Source organism: Macaca mulatta, chromosome 2 (assembly GCF_049350105.2).
Source record: "Macaca mulatta isolate MMU2019108-1 chromosome 2, T2T-MMU8v2.0, whole genome shotgun sequence".
Taxonomy (NCBI): Eukaryota; Metazoa; Chordata; class Mammalia; order Primates; family Cercopithecidae; genus Macaca; species Macaca mulatta.
Window position 1 is genome coordinate 95,809,075 of NC_133407.1, and position 15,383 is coordinate 95,824,457.

Consider the following 15,383-nt stretch of genomic DNA (forward strand, 5'->3'; position numbering starts at 1 on the left):
ATTTTACATATAGGTATATGTTGTTGGAGGCTATGATGGGCAAAACAGACTTAGCAGCGTAGAATGTTATGATTCCTTTTCAAATCGATGGACTGAAGTTGCTCCCCTTAAGGAAGCAGTGAGCTCTCCTGCAGTGACTAGCTGTGTAGGCAAACTGTTTGTGATTGGTGGAGGACCTGATGATAATACTTGTTCTGATAAGGTAAGCCATGCACTTTTAAAGAAATTACCAATGATAAGTACAAGAAGGGAAATACAGAAGGCTTATCAAGTAGGTAGCCAGGTCACTTAGTGTGAGGGTTCTTTTTAAAAATTTCTGGTACTATATACTTTTGGAGAAAAACATTGAATTCTGGGTTGCTTAAGTGACACTCTAGTATATCTAACAATTTGCTCTAACAAATGTGATCCAATCTTTTTGAAATGAGACGGTCTGTGTGGAGATTTTGTACTGAATAAATTGTTCTGAACCTTTGCTATCATCTACAGAATCTAAAAACTACACAAAACACAGTTGGGAAGTGAATTAGCAAATGGTAAGACACGGTAAATACACTGCTTCCAACTGGGTCATTTTCTACATTCTTTCGAAGTATTTTTCAGAAAAAAGAAAAGGAAAGGAAACCTCCATAGTGTAAATAGAGGATGGCTCAAAGTTGCTCCGATTCAGTAAACTCCTGGGACAAAAGAATACGTGCTATCCTGACATCTCAGGAAATGTTTATTCTGGAAAAAAGTGTCTAATGCCTAGCTGGTTTAGCAATGTTAACTGAATGTCGTCAATCTATTCATTCTTTTTCTAAATTCAGTTTAAAATAATGTGATCAAATGTTGCTTATTTAGAATGTATTAATTCAGAATTTGTGATAGTTCAGAGCATACTGAGCATACTGACTGAATTGAGGTTTACTTGTTTTCTTTTGAAGAAAGGACTCCCTAAAACCATTAAGAAGTTATATTCAGGTATGAGGCATAGTTATCCATTTTATCCGATTGTAAAAAAATTTATACTGTTAATTTAATTGACAAACCTGGTGGCCATTCATTCTAGAAACAATCTCTGTGTGTTTGGTACTCTATTCTGCTTGATAGTCATACATTTTCATTTTATTTGAGAATGTTCATAATTCAGACATTTCACTATCAGGCTAACCTCTCTTAATTCTCTGAATTAATAGGATTTTATTTATTTTAAATAATGTTTGTAGGTATTGGTAGACTCTTTATTAAGTACATTTCCATTTTTGTTTAGAAATTTTAATTATATATTTTTATATGTCATTAGGTTCAATCTTATGATCCAGAAACCAATTCTTGGCTACTTCGTGCAGCTATCCCAATTGCCAAGAGGTGTATAACAGCTGTATCCCTAAACAACCTGATCTATGTTGCCGGTGGACTGACCAAGGCAATATACTGTTATGATCCAGTTGAAGATTACTGGATGCACGTACAGAATACATTCAGCCGTCAGGTAATAACATAAAGCAGTACAAAAGAAAAATAAATCTAAGAGGGACCAAGTACATAATCATTATTAATACACTGGAATTTAAATTTTAAAATGTTTCAGGCCGGGCATGGTGGCTCACACCTGTAATCCCAGCATTTTGGGAGGCCGAGGCGGATGGATCACTTGAGGTCAGGAGCAAGACCAGCCTGGCTAACATGGTGAAACCCCATCTCTACTAAAAAATAAAAAATTATGGCCGGGCACTGTGGCTCATGCCTGTAATCCCAGCACTTTGGGAGGCCGAGGCAGGCAGATCACCTGAGGTCAGGAGTTTGAGACCAGCCTGACCAACATGGAGAAACCCTGTCTCTTCTAAAAATACAAAATTAGCTGGGCGTGGTGGCACATACCTGTAATCCTAGCTACTCGGGAGGCTGAGGCAGGAGAATTGCTTGAACCTGGGAGGCGGAGGTTGCAGTGAGCCGAGATCGCGCCATTGCACCCCAGCCTGGGCAACAAGAGTGAAACTCGGTCTCAAAAAAAATAAAATAAAATAAATTAAAAATTAGCTGGGCGTGGTGGCACACGCCTGTAATCCCAGCTGCTCAGGAGGCTGAGGCAGGAGAATCACTTGAACCTGGGAGGCAGAGGTTGCACTGAGCCGAGATCATGCCACTGCACTCCAGCCTGGGCAACACAGCGAGACTCCATCTCAAAAAAGTAAATAAATAAGTGAAATAAAATATTTCATGTTTGCTTGAATTATTTTATGTTTTTTAAAACTCCACATAAAGCATATAGTAACCTGTTTTGAACTCCTTCCAAGGAATTATTTTATTGAAATAACTTCCTTTTTACCATCCCATGGAGAAGTATCTGTTGCACTTGGGCTGTTCTTTTTTTTTTTTTTTTCACACTCCTACTCCAGTATTTATCCCTTCTCTTTCATATTTCAGAAGAGAAGAAATGTTCCCAAACTGGTTGCTTCTTTGGTTAGAGGCTGGGAAATCTGTTATTTCTGTTATAAAGGAAATGGCTGTGCTCAGCTTTCTTTCATCCATATATTCTACCCGGAGCCCTACTCCTTACCCACACCGCCACCTCCCAAAAGGCCTTTTCCCTGCCTTTTGATTCATGGCTCTTTTTCTTTCCACCCCCAAAATGCTTGATGGTTCTGATGCTGAAAATCTGGCTCTACACATACCACTCTAGAGATGTACTCTTAAAGGTCACTGCTAATAATCTCCTCACTCTCGTTCATACTCTCTTGTTTTTCTACCCAGTCCTTAAATATGGGTGTTCCTTGAGCCTGTCCTCTGTCCTCTTCCCAGTTTATACTCTTTCCTGAATTACTTCATTTACTACTCAGCACTGATGACTTCCAAGTCTTTATCACCATCAAAGCCTCTCTCCTGTGTTCCAAACTCAAACTTCTAACTGCCTATTTGATATTTTACATGGGTATTTCAAGACTTTAAATTTCAAATAAAACTTACCCTCTTCCCCAAACCTACTTTTTCTATATTTCCAAATAACCTAGAAACTTAATTTATTAGATTATCTTTTTCTTCTCTTAAATTGAATTAATCTAGCCTATCAGTTCTCCTATTTTTTTCCATTCCTGTTGTTTCTACTTTTGTTCAAGTTCTTACCAATTTTTACCTAAACAAACAAAAATACTCTAATTAGTCCTCCGTTCTCTAGTATCTTGTCTCTCTAGCTCATTTTGCCATCAATTATTTTTCTTCCTTTCTTTCTTTCTTTCTTTCTTTTTTTTTTTTTTTTTTTTGAGACGGAGTTTCACTCTTGTCGCCCCGGCTGATGTGCAACGGCACAATCTCCGCTCACTGCAACCTCTACCTCCCGGGTTCAAGTGATCCTCTTGCTTCAGCCTCCCGAGTACCTGGAATTACAGGTGCCCACCACCAAGCCCAGCTAATTTTTTGTACTTTTAGTAGAAACGGGGTTTCACTATGTTGACCAGGCTGGTCTCAAACTCCTGACCTTGTGATCCACCTGCCTCAGCCTCCCAAAGTGCTGGGATTACAGGCATGAGCCACCATGGCCAGCCTATTATTTTTCAATAAATCTACTTATTGTCTCCTCTTTTATTGGAAGCCTATTAAATAAAATCCAAAACTTTTACCACTTCATTCTAGACCTTCTGCTGCCTGACCTTCATTTGACCTTTCAGCTTCACATTCTATAACTTTACCTCAGGTACCTTAAGTATCTGTCATTTGTAGTCTCTAAACAGATCATAAATGTTCTTGCCTTGGTTCATGCTGTCGTCTTAGCCTGTAATGCCTTTTTTACCTTCTCTACTTGTAATTCTACTCATCTTTCAAGGACCACTTCAGTACAACAGAGTTTAACTTGGGCAGAATGGATCTTTTTTGCTTTCTGATCTGTTAAAGCACTCACACCTCTTATGGCAATTGTATATTCCCTTATGGGTATAAATGTTTATTTCCTATACTGGAATTTGGTCTTCTTGAGGACACTATTCTAACTCATCTTGTATGTATCTTGCATTTATTTGTGCATAGTAAATATATATATTGAATAAGTAAACAAATGAGGAAGTACCAGAGAGACTTAATTTTAAGATAATATTATTTGCAAGATACATTAGAGGTACAGCATAGATTATAAGGATAGTGAATAGGGTTTGAATATAAAACCATTTTTCTAAAGTTGTTGACATTGAGGTATAGTCTCCAATTAGTAATATATATGGAGTAACATTGCCCCAGTTAATGAAAGGGACAAATAGGCACTTCAGCTTCATGGTACAGAATGAGTATTACCTTTTCTCCCTCTCATATCACATCTAAGTAAAAATAAATCACATTTCTTCAGCTCAGGGACCTCCCTTGGAAAATCATTCTCCAGCCCTGTAGAGGCGACAGTGTTCCCTACTTGCATGAGAATCCTCATGTGGTCAAGTATTGAGACTTATTTCTAATTTTTAAAAAATCTAAGCTGCTTTTTATTGGTTTTTTTCAGTGAAGATTGTAAAGAATAATGCATTTTTATTAAGAATTACTGCTCTGCCGGGTGCAGTGGCTCACGCCTGTAATCCCAGCACTTTGGGAGGCCAAGGCAGGCAGATCACGAGGTCAGGAGATCGAAACCATCCTGGCGAACATGGTGAAACCCCGTCTCTACTAAAAATACAAAAAAAATTAGCCAGGCGTGGTGGCGGGCGCCTATAGTCCCAGCTTCTTGGGAGGCTGAGGCAGGAGAATGGTGTGAACCCAGGAGGCGACAGAGCTTGCAGTGAGTGGAGATCGCGCCACTGCACTCCAGCCTGGGAGACAGAGCGAGACTCCGTCTCAAAAAAAAAAAAAAAAAAAAATATTACTGCTCAAGCTGGGTGCAGTGGCTCATGCATATAATCCCAGCACCCCGGGAAGCTGAGGCAGGAGGATCACTTGAGGCCAAGAGTTAGGGACCAGCCTGGGTGATAGAGTGAGACCCTGTCTCAAAAACAATTTTTTTAAAAAGAAAGAAAAAAGAAAAAGAATTACCATTTATTCAGAACTTTGTTATATTGTATAAAACAGTAACAGTTTAGGAAGATAATTGCCAGTATGTAGCATATTGCAGGGTATACATGAATGTTTTTTAACTAGGTTATTGAGATAAAATTGAGAAAAAAATAATAATAGGACACACATGGCACATTTTCTCTAATTAAACAACATTCATTGACTTTAGAAATTTAAAGAAAATAAACATTTGGATCAGAAGTATATTAAGTCTAATGAAGACAAATCATTGAAGTTCAAATCTAGTAGTGGGATTTAGGGGATTATTTTCTCTCCTCTGTTTGTTCTTACCACCAATGCTACTAAATACATCTATGCACACTGATGTGATCTCGGCTTACTGCAACCTCCGCCTCCCGTGTTCAAGCGATTCTCCTGTCTCAGTCTCCCAAGCAGCTGGGATTACAGGTGCATGCCACCACACCCGGCTAATTTTTGCATTTTTAGTGGAGACAGGGTTTTGTCATATTGGTCAGGCAGGTCTTGAACTCTTGACTTCAGGTGATCTGCCTGCCTCGGCCTCCCAAAGTGCTGGGATTACAGGCGACAGCCACCGTGCCCGGCCTTATGCACACGTTATTGATAGGTAATTTTTGAGCCATGTGTAAGTGATTGTTTACCTTTTTAATGCTAACTAATGAAAAAGGATAAATGAAACTAATTTAATTGTATACAGTTAAATGAACCCAATACTGTTGCTTTTAAAAATGCTTAGAATTTTTTTTTTTTTTTTAAGCGGAATCTTGCTCTGTCTCCCAGGCTGGAGTGCAGTGGTGCGATCTCGGCTCACTGCAAGTTCCACTTCCTGGGTTCACGCCATTCTCCTGCCTCAGCCTCTTGAGTGGCTGGGACTACAGGCACCCGCCACCACGCCTGGCTAATTTTTTGTATTTTTAGTAGAGATGGGGTTTCACCATGTTAGCCAGGATGGTCTTGATTTCCTGACCTTGTGATCCGCCCACCTCGGCCTCCCAAAGCGAAAAGTGCTTAGAATATTAAATGCAAAAAAGAGCTGAAAAAAATGAGGTCTTTATGTTTTACAGTCCTAATGGACCCAGCCTATTTATTTGTTTGTCCTTCACCGTTTCCATGCCTCTTTTGACTTTGCGTAATTCCTAAAAACACAATTTATTATTCGAAACATATTTTGCTTTCCTGTCAGGAACATCCTTTAAAAAAAACTATGGGATTTTTTTTTTAAAAAAGTCAGTGATGAAGACTTTTTTTCTCTCTCTTCAGGAGACCAGGTATTTAAAATGTCATTAAAGATTAGAATAATTAAATGAAAAGAAATCTGATTCTTTTTGTCTATTATTGACATTTTAACATTTAAGCATACAAAAATGACAAGGAGAGGGTTTTTTTTGGGTTTTTTTGTTTGTTTTGCAATGTTAGGATCATGTTTCATTTCAGTCTTTAAAAAAATTAAAGCTTTATGTATTGATAAATTATTTTTCCTATGAGCTGCCCTTACTCCTGAGTGAAGACTAAGTTTTTCCTATGTATAAACAAACACATAGAGTAAATGGTATTTTACTAGCATGAAATACACTATTACATCAGATAGATGTAATTTCCTGATATGAATACTTGGTTTCAAGGTTGTTTGCTTTTCTGAGCATTATTATCTGAAATGATACTAATTACCAAACCATGTAATTATATATTATTTTAGAATCATCATCAAAATAACTATAGGTTCAATAGTGGGAACTACCTTGTACCTGAAAACTAAGGTTTTTGTTTGTTTTTATTATATTCAGAACTTTAAGAACTTATAGAAAGAGCTCATTATGCTTTAAATGAAAAATACTAGAGTTTGTTCCATAATCGGTGCAATTCATAGGGGGTAGTGGTATTCTCAACAAAAGTGTCTTTCACTATGTGATAATGGGCTAAGTCGTTCTGGGTGTCTGTAAATTCTAATATAGGCATTTTTAAGTACTCACAAATTCTTTCAGACCTAAAGATAGTATCCTATTATATAAAGCCACGAAGATTTAATTTCTTCTATAAGAGCAAAATTTATATACAGCAAATTTGGCCAAGTAAAAATGCTTATTGAACTCATTGGTAGAACCTATTTCATTGTTGGTTATGTGGAACCAGGATAATAAGATGCAGTAACTTTCTGAATTAAAGGGAAACTTTAATTGGAAATGGAAGAATATCTGGCCTGCAGTATAATTAGATCCATGTAATAGTGAGTCCGTTGTTAATGTAGGGTTGTTTGTTTGTTTATATTTTTTTTGAGATGAAGTTTCGCTCTTGACACCCAGACTGGAGTGCAGTGGTGCAACCTTGGCTCACTGCAACCTCCACTTCCCAGGTTCAAGCAATTCTCCTGCCTCAGCCTCCCGAGTAGCAGGGATTACAGGTACCCCCCACCACGTCCAGCTAATTTTTTGTATTTTTAGTAGAGATGATGTTTCACTGTGTTGACCATACTGGTCTCGAACTCTTGACCTCAAGTGATCCACCTGCCTCTGCCTCCCAAAGTGCTGGGATTACAGGCATGAGCCACCATGCCCAGCCAGGTTTTGTTTTTGAAGAATCACTCTCATCCTTGCAAGAATATTTGTTTCGTATAGTAACTGTATTATTGACAGAGAATAATAAAATTTAGCTTAGAATCCCATTGTGTGGGAAGTTAACTGTAAGATGTTATTTGAAACATTTATATGGCCCAGTCAGGGCTCCTAATAACAGTGTTTCATTAACTTAGTTATAAATTTTTTCCTCATTCATTCATTCAATTTGTGGGTAATCCCATATAATGAATATTGTTCCTACTCCTTGGTCATGTAACTGCCACTTTCTATAATAACCTTACTGTAATAGGAGAAGCAAGCCAGGCTCTTTAAAGATGATTTTGCTTAACTACCATTAAGTTAAAACCCTTTTATCAGTCCACAACCTACCTCCCACATCTTGGCCCCAATTACTAACATAAAATCCTTTTTTTTTTTTTAAACTTTTATTTTAAGTTCAGGGGCACAAGTGCAGGTTTGTTACATAGATACACTGTGTCATGGGGGTTTGTTGTACAGATTGTTTCATCACCCAGTTATTAAGCCCTGGTACACATTAGTTATTTTCCTGATCCTCTTCCTCCCTCAACCCTCCACCCTCCACCCTCCGAAAGGCCCTAGTGTATTTTGTTCCCCTCCATGTGTCCCTGTATTCTCATCATTTGGCTCCCACTTATAAGTGAGAACATGCAGTATTTGGTTTTCTGTTCCTGTGTTAGTTTGCTAAGGATGATGGCCTCCAGCTCCATCCACATCCCTACAAAGGACATGATCTCATTATTTATTATGGCTACAACTGACATAACATCTATCTTGACATTCATTTCATTCATGCAAACTTATCCAGCACTCACACACAGAACAGAGTTGGGCCAAAGAACCTTAGCTTATATCATGTCTCCCTTTTTTTGACTGTGTTAAAGCATTATTTTGCTTTTCTGTTTGTTACCAAATCCTTTATCTTCAATGGTTAATGTTTTGTTTATGTATTTGGTTAAACAGGAAAACTGTGGTATGTCTGTGTGTAATGGTAAAATATATATCCTGGGTGGAAGACGGGAAAATGGAGAAGCCACAGACACTATTCTCTGTTATGATCCTGCAACAAGTATCATCACAGGGGTAGCTGCAATGCCCAGGCCAGTGTCCTATCATGGCTGTGTGACTATTCATAGATACAATGAGAAATGTTTTAAACTCTGAAGCCAGGATACCTCACCGAAGAAGCCACACCAATCCAAGATGGGAGGTTTTAAAAACTCTAGAGTGGGAACTTCACATATCTCCTTTGTGCCATATGCAAAAAGTAGTAAAAATAATAATTTGGTGCCTTTCTCCTCAAAATATCAATCTTTCAAACTGTAATAAAGCCTTTCCTATAACTGAAAAAAAACTTTTTTGTTAAAGGTAATGGTGGTTGTTACTTGGCCTTTGAGGAGTGTACCTTTGTAAGTATTTGTAAGAAGCCTATGTGAATTAGGAAATGTCTGTCTGCAGACCTTTTAGGAACGTGTGAATGGTGTCTTCACTTATTATGTATGTTTATCTGTATGTATATTCCTTATTTTGTCATATATGTAGAGAAAATTGCATGACTTGAGGCATCATTTAGGTTGAAGAAGTTAATGCTTAGAATGCATTCTAGGAGAAAAAATCAGTTTTAAAAACCTTTGTTGTTAACAAAGTATATCCAGATTGATTAATTTTATTGAAGAGTTTTTTTCTGTAATTGATAAAAATGTAATGACAATTCAGGTATCATAAAATACTGAACTATTGTGACTTTATTCTTAGAATTGCTGTCTTACATTAAACATGTTTTTAGGGGGAAATTGGGTAGGAGATAGAAAAATAAGTGCCCCTACAGAGGGGATTAAAATGACAAGTTAATTCCTAAGAGAAAAATGGAATGGCCATTGAAGGAAAAATGACCCACTATGGCTCTCAAAGTTTTTATGCATCATCTCTTCAATCTTCTAAGAAAGTTTCTTTTCTTAACTTGATAAAGCAGTTGAAACCCATTTTGCAATATTGTCTTGTGAAAACCAGAGACAGACAGCCAGGCACAGTGACTCACACCTGTACTCCCAGCTACTCAGGAGGCTGGGGCAGGAGGATTGCTCGAGCCCAGGAGTTTGAGGCTGCAGTGAGCTATGAACGCACACCACACTCTAGCCTGGGCAACGGGGTGAGACTCTGTCTCAAGAGAAAAGAAAAAGAAAAATAGGGATAGGTTTTCTTCCCTAGCCCAGTAGGGTTTGACCTCATTAGTATGGTGCTTTGGGTGAGGACCTCTTCCTTGATTATCCTAACTTCTAGTGAACAGCTAAAATTCCTGAGAGGCTCTACTGTTATGGTACCTTTAATAGGATAAAGCAGGGACCACCTATCTCAGTGGGTCCATTTTTCTTTTAAAATTAGTTATCTGAAAAAACTTAGCAGTAGTTCCCATCTTTAAGATAAGTCTTTCATTTGGCCCCCATTGTGTAAAATACTAATCAGCATTTTCAAGCTTCAGTAGACAGACTGCTTTTGTCTAGATTTTTCAACTCCACTTTATAAAGCTTATCAGTTTTCAGAGAGGAATGTGAATTTTTTTTCTAATGCAAATAGATGGATATGGCAGGAACTACAGCATAAGTGATTATTGTGATTCCGCGTGGATGGATATAATTTACAACATTTAGGGATGTTCTAGGTAGCCTGCTGTAGGTTAACTTCCAGTCACTGTTGTCTTTCACATTATAATTTGTATATTTCTTGTGACAGAAGGGATGATGCAAATATGTAATTAGAGTGTCACCAGATTTCTGTTAAAACCAAGTTTGAAATAAAAAGCCTGACATTGGTAAGCTACATATTGTTTTCTCATCTTAGAATGATACAGAAATTTCAAATAGACATTTTTTAAACTTTAATGCTTAGCTAGAATCTACATTCTGAGGAAAACTCTAAAAAACTTAAAAATTGTTAGGGAATTTTTATTTTTCAAATCATAATTTTAAAATACCATTTTGTGGTAACAGCAATTCAGAAAACAATTTTCTATCATCTTAGTTGAAAGAATGTAGGTACAGTTTGGATACTTGTACTTTAATTTTAGAGTAAACATCTGCATTATACTCTTATAGATAATAGAATTATTTAGATCAGAAATTCTTTACAGTAAATGAGATAATGTGTGAAAAAGTATTTTGTAAATGGGGATTCTACAAATGATAGTTGTTATTTTCATGTGTATTTGTAAGATCATGTCCATTTCATGAATACAGGACTTCACATAAAAAAAGACTTTCTCAAGATAACTTTGTATTCCAGTATTTTTGTCTATTGTAAAAAGTATTAACTATTTACTTTTATTTTGTTATACATTTATTTTAATATCCATGTGTTTATTATAGTAAATTTGAAATGAAATCCTGAAAAACAGATTTTTTAAAGCACAGACCTCATACCAATATTAATTTTTTCTTTACATAATTTAAAACTACATAAATTAAGTAGTTAAAATTTATATTGAAGGCCACCAAGAACTTACGTTGAATCTTAGAAAATTTAAATAACTATTTTAAAGTTATCCAACTTATATTTTCATTTTTTAATATTTATCTTCCTTTACTAATTCTTGATCAGTAATAGCATTAGACTTGATAAAATAAACAAGAATTTTAGAGTAGAATTACTATACCAAAAGGGATATATCAGCCAAATTGGTGTCAGATTGTATTCATTCTCTCATCACCTATCAAAAATCAAAAGATTTTTCTTTTGATAGGTGATGCTCATATAAACCTTTGGTTTGGAATCTATATATGTACATGTGTATGTATGTAGATAGTATGGTTGTATACACACATATATACCAAACACCACAGATTTTAGCAGTGTGCGATGATCAGAAAAAAAGCATATAAAGTAAAAATTAGTTGACCATGCTAAATTCGATTCTGGAAGATTTTTTTATTTGGGCATTTCTACAACTTTTTACATTTGAAAGTACATGATGAGTATTAGTAATGATGACTTGTGAATAATCAGAATCTTTATGACAATTTAGTTTTACAAGGTCAGAAGAGATGAGTTTGCTAAACCCAGCTGTGATACCTCAGTTGGAAAGGGAATTCAAAGGTATGCTTTGTAGAACAGAAAAGTACAGGTTTGTTTGTTTTTAATGAACTTTAATCCTTTTCTGTTTTTCCTCTATGTGAGTCAGCTACAAAAGTGGTCTAATTTTTACAACAGTAGAACCTCCTCCTTTTCTACTGTAATCTTCCCACTGACTTTACTGCACAGGTATGAAATACTAGCGTATTGGATCTTCAGTAACCTTTTTATTTCCTAGATGATTGAAATATAGGTATTTACTCCATTTAAACCAGGTGATAAGATGATGTAAATACTCAGGGAGGGTATTAACTTGTTACTTTTGCTTGTTTGGGGTGTAAAGTGCCATAACTGAATAATCTTCAATTCATGATTCTAGAGTAAGTTTAATTTGGAAAAAGGGGCTTCACACATGGTGGTGGTTGAACATTGATTCTTTTATATTTAAAAAGATGAAAATGTTTTGTGGACTGATACATTTTATCTTAGTGAATATGAATTGTTTATGTATCTCTACTGTCAAATAGCCTTTTTGAAACTCAGGAAAGACAAAGGTTCAATTACACCACTTTTGTCAATAAGCAAACCAGGTATGTTTTGTTTTTGTTTTTGTTTTTGTTTTTTCCTGTTGTCTGGATATGGCAATAGATTTTTTAAATTGCTGTGAGAACCCATATATGAAAAGAGAGGAGTTGAATTGTGTGTGCCTTTTATGTCTTGAGATTTATATGTGGAAAAGACATCTACTTCAAACTGTATTTTCTTTTTTGGGGGGCGGGGGGACGGAGTCTTGCTCTGTCACCCAGGCTGGAGTGCAGTGGTGCGATCTCAGCTGACTGCAACCTCCACCTCCCGGGTTCAAGGGATTCTGCCTCAGCCTCTCGAGTAGCTGAGACTACAGATGCATGCCACCACATCCGGCTAATTTTTTTGTATTTTTAGTAGAGACGGGGTTTAGTAGAGATGGATCACTCCTGACCACGTGATCCGCCCACCTCGGCCTCCCAAAGTGCTGAGATTACAGGCTTGAGCCACCACGCCCGGCCTGTATTTTCAGAGAGAAGGGCTTGGTGTTTAGGTGGTGCCAAGTGGTAAGATAATGGCTCTTCAAGGCTTCCTATGGACTGCCTTTATTTTAGTAAACTCAAGACACCAGTTAACCTCAACAGAGTTTTGGCCTTATTAGAATTTGTTGTGCATCTTATTGAAAACCAGGTTTACATCACCTCACCCCATTATTCTTTTTAGTTAAATAAATTCACCATGCCAAGTAACCAGAATGGAGCGAATTGGTTGATCTTTAAGGCAGTAGGTTTGACTAGCTAGCTATCATTATTGTCACATCTAATGCTAGGCACCAGAAACCATTTGAGCCAGGAGTGTGAATGAATAATTCCAGAGACACTTTAGACATTTTTTAATGTTTTATATGAACGTTTTACATTTGTGTGATTGCCTTAGATATTAAATTTTCCTAGTGCTGAAGGTTATCATCATAAATTTTTTAAAAACAGCAACATTCATAACTTATTTTATATATTGTTCCAAAGAAAAGAATTTGTTTTAATGGTTTCAAAATAACTGCACCTGAATTTGTTTATGTGCCTTAAGTTCTCTAGTGCTATTTCAACTTTTTTTTCAATCTAAATGAAGCTTACCTTAGATAAGGTTCATATTTGTTTCCTATAGAATAAATAAACTTCCCCTTCTTAAATTGTGTAATAAGCACCAACGTGTGGTTGCTTGGCAGAATGAGAATGTTAAGGGAGATTGTTGGATGTTTGGAGTTTCATTATATTTTTTGTTTTTATTTTTTGATACCTAGGTGCTTTTTAAAATATTCAGACAAATATCTATCTTACATTGATTAAACCCGTGTAAATTCATTTGCAGTATCTACATCGAATGTCAAAAAAGTATACTTATTTTTGTTCCATACTTATGTACAATTTTTTCCCTCTTCAGGCTTTTTCATTTAACTTTCTTGAAAAAGCACTTACTCTTCCCTCCCTATCACTCCTCCCCCATGGTTTCTTTATTTAAATTTTTATTAAGAGTTGTTGGAGCTCTAAGACAATACAATTTTAGAGTTGAACAAAAGTATAATCTGCTTTATAACTAGTATAGACCTAAGGTCATTTGCTTTCAATTAGAGGCTCCAGAGTCTTCATAGTGAAAAGAATGCTTTGTATTTCATTGTTCTTAGTTAAGTTGTAGCACGTGAATACTTACATGTGTTGTTTAAATATACTTCTTGCATAGTTTAATTTTTTAAAAGTTGTATCTAATAAAATGTCTTTTAACCATTATTACTTGACTATATGGTTGTATTAAATTTTGTTTACCAAAAATTTGTTGTTCTGTTTTATTTTAAATATATTTAAAGGGTTGTGCAAAAAAGAGATGGAGAAAATACTGGATATATTAATAGATGTGTATATTTACTGGTATGTCCATAAAATAACTGGAAGGATAAATAAGAAACTGAAAACGTTAGTGTGTAAGAGGAAATGAAATGGTGACTGAAGGACAAGTAAAAATGAAACTTTACTGCATACGTGTGTGTATATATATATACAATTATAAATACGTATAAAATCAATTTCTCAGTCTGAAACACATGAAAGTATTCCCTATTCAAAAAATAAAATTTTTTTTTTTTTTTTGAGACGGAGTCTTGCTCTGTCACCCAGGCTGGAGTGTAGTGGTGCAGTCGTGGGTCACTGCAACCTCCACCTACCAGGTTCAAGTGATTCTCATGCCTCAGCCTCCTGTAGCTGTAATAGCTGGGACTACAGGTGCGTGTCACCATGCCCGGCTAATTTTTGTATTTTTAGTAGAGACAGGGTTTCATCATGTTGGTCAGGCTGGTCTCAAACTCCTGACCTCGTGATCTGCCCGCCTTGGCCTCCCAAAGTGCTGGGATTACAGGCATGAGCCACTGTTCCTGGCCTAAAAATTTTAATTAACACAAGGTGACCCATAACATCTGCAACCAAATGTTCTTACGATTTGGTTCTCACATTGAGTCAAAGAAAATTTTTTTAAAAAGCATAGTTATCCTTTTTTTTTTTTTTTTTTGAGATAGGGTCTCACTGTGTCATCCACGGGCTGGAGTATGGTGGCACCATCATTGCTAACTGCAGCCTAAACTCTTGGGGTCCCAAGTAGCTGGAATTGCAGGTGTGTGCCACCACGCCTGGCTAATTATTTTTTGTAGAGACAAGGTTATGTTGCCCAGGCTGGTCTCCAACTCCTGGCCTTAAGTGATGCTTCTGCCTCCCAAAGCACTGGGATTACAGACATGAGACACCACATCCAGCCTAGGGTTATTATATACTGCAGAGGCAATGTCTGAATTTGCATTGGCAAAAGTATATTTTTGAAAATACACAAAAACACTATAGAAGCACATAATATGCTTAGATTTTATGCTTAGAGTTTTGCCGTCAAAGTAAAGGCAATTAGGGTTTTCATCTTGTTATTATTATTTTTGAGACAAGTTCTCACTCTGTCACCCAGGCTGGAGTGCCGTGGTGCGATCACGGCTCACTGCAACCTCAACTTGCCAGGCGCAAGCAATCCTCCCACCTCAGCCACACAAGTACTTGGGACTACAGGTGAGCACCGCCATGCCTGGCCTTTACTTTTATTTTGTAGAGATGGGGTCTCGCCATGTTGTCTGAAGCAGACAGATCACCTGGGCTCTGGTGATCTGTCTGCTTCAGCCTCCCAAAGTGG

At 36.7% G+C, this 15,383-nt stretch overlaps 1 protein-coding gene and 2 long non-coding RNA genes across 17 annotated transcripts in view; 2 read left to right on the plus strand and 1 right to left on the minus strand.

Moving 5' to 3' along the window:
- Nucleotides 1-13,993, plus strand: part of KLHL24 (kelch like family member 24) — a 51,594-nt gene extending 37,601 nt beyond the window's left edge. For 10 of the 15 annotated variants that reach the window (XM_077990614.1, XM_077990620.1, XM_077990611.1 and 7 more), the window contains 3 exons: nucleotides 14-202; nucleotides 1,286-1,474; nucleotides 8,541-13,993. In XM_077990614.1, the coding sequence (XP_077846740.1) occupies nucleotides 14-202; nucleotides 1,286-1,474; nucleotides 8,541-8,741 (579 nt within the window). In that variant the 3' untranslated portion in view covers nucleotides 8,742-13,993. Of the gene's footprint in view, nucleotides 1-13; nucleotides 203-1,285; nucleotides 1,475-1,573; nucleotides 2,197-8,540 lie in introns of those variants that run through there. The other 5 variants (XM_077990618.1, XM_028843233.2, XR_013413380.1 and 2 more) reach the window with 4 other exon arrangements.
- The window catches only part of LOC144339067 (uncharacterized), a 29,365-nt gene that overhangs the window by 1,831 nt on the left and 12,151 nt on the right, over nucleotides 1-15,383 (minus strand). The window lies entirely within an intron of this gene.
- On the plus strand, nucleotides 2,367-4,301 carry LOC144339073 (uncharacterized). The gene is made up of 2 exons (XR_013413729.1): nucleotides 2,367-3,352; nucleotides 3,489-4,301. It is a non-coding gene; the product is annotated as an uncharacterized LOC144339073 (long non-coding RNA).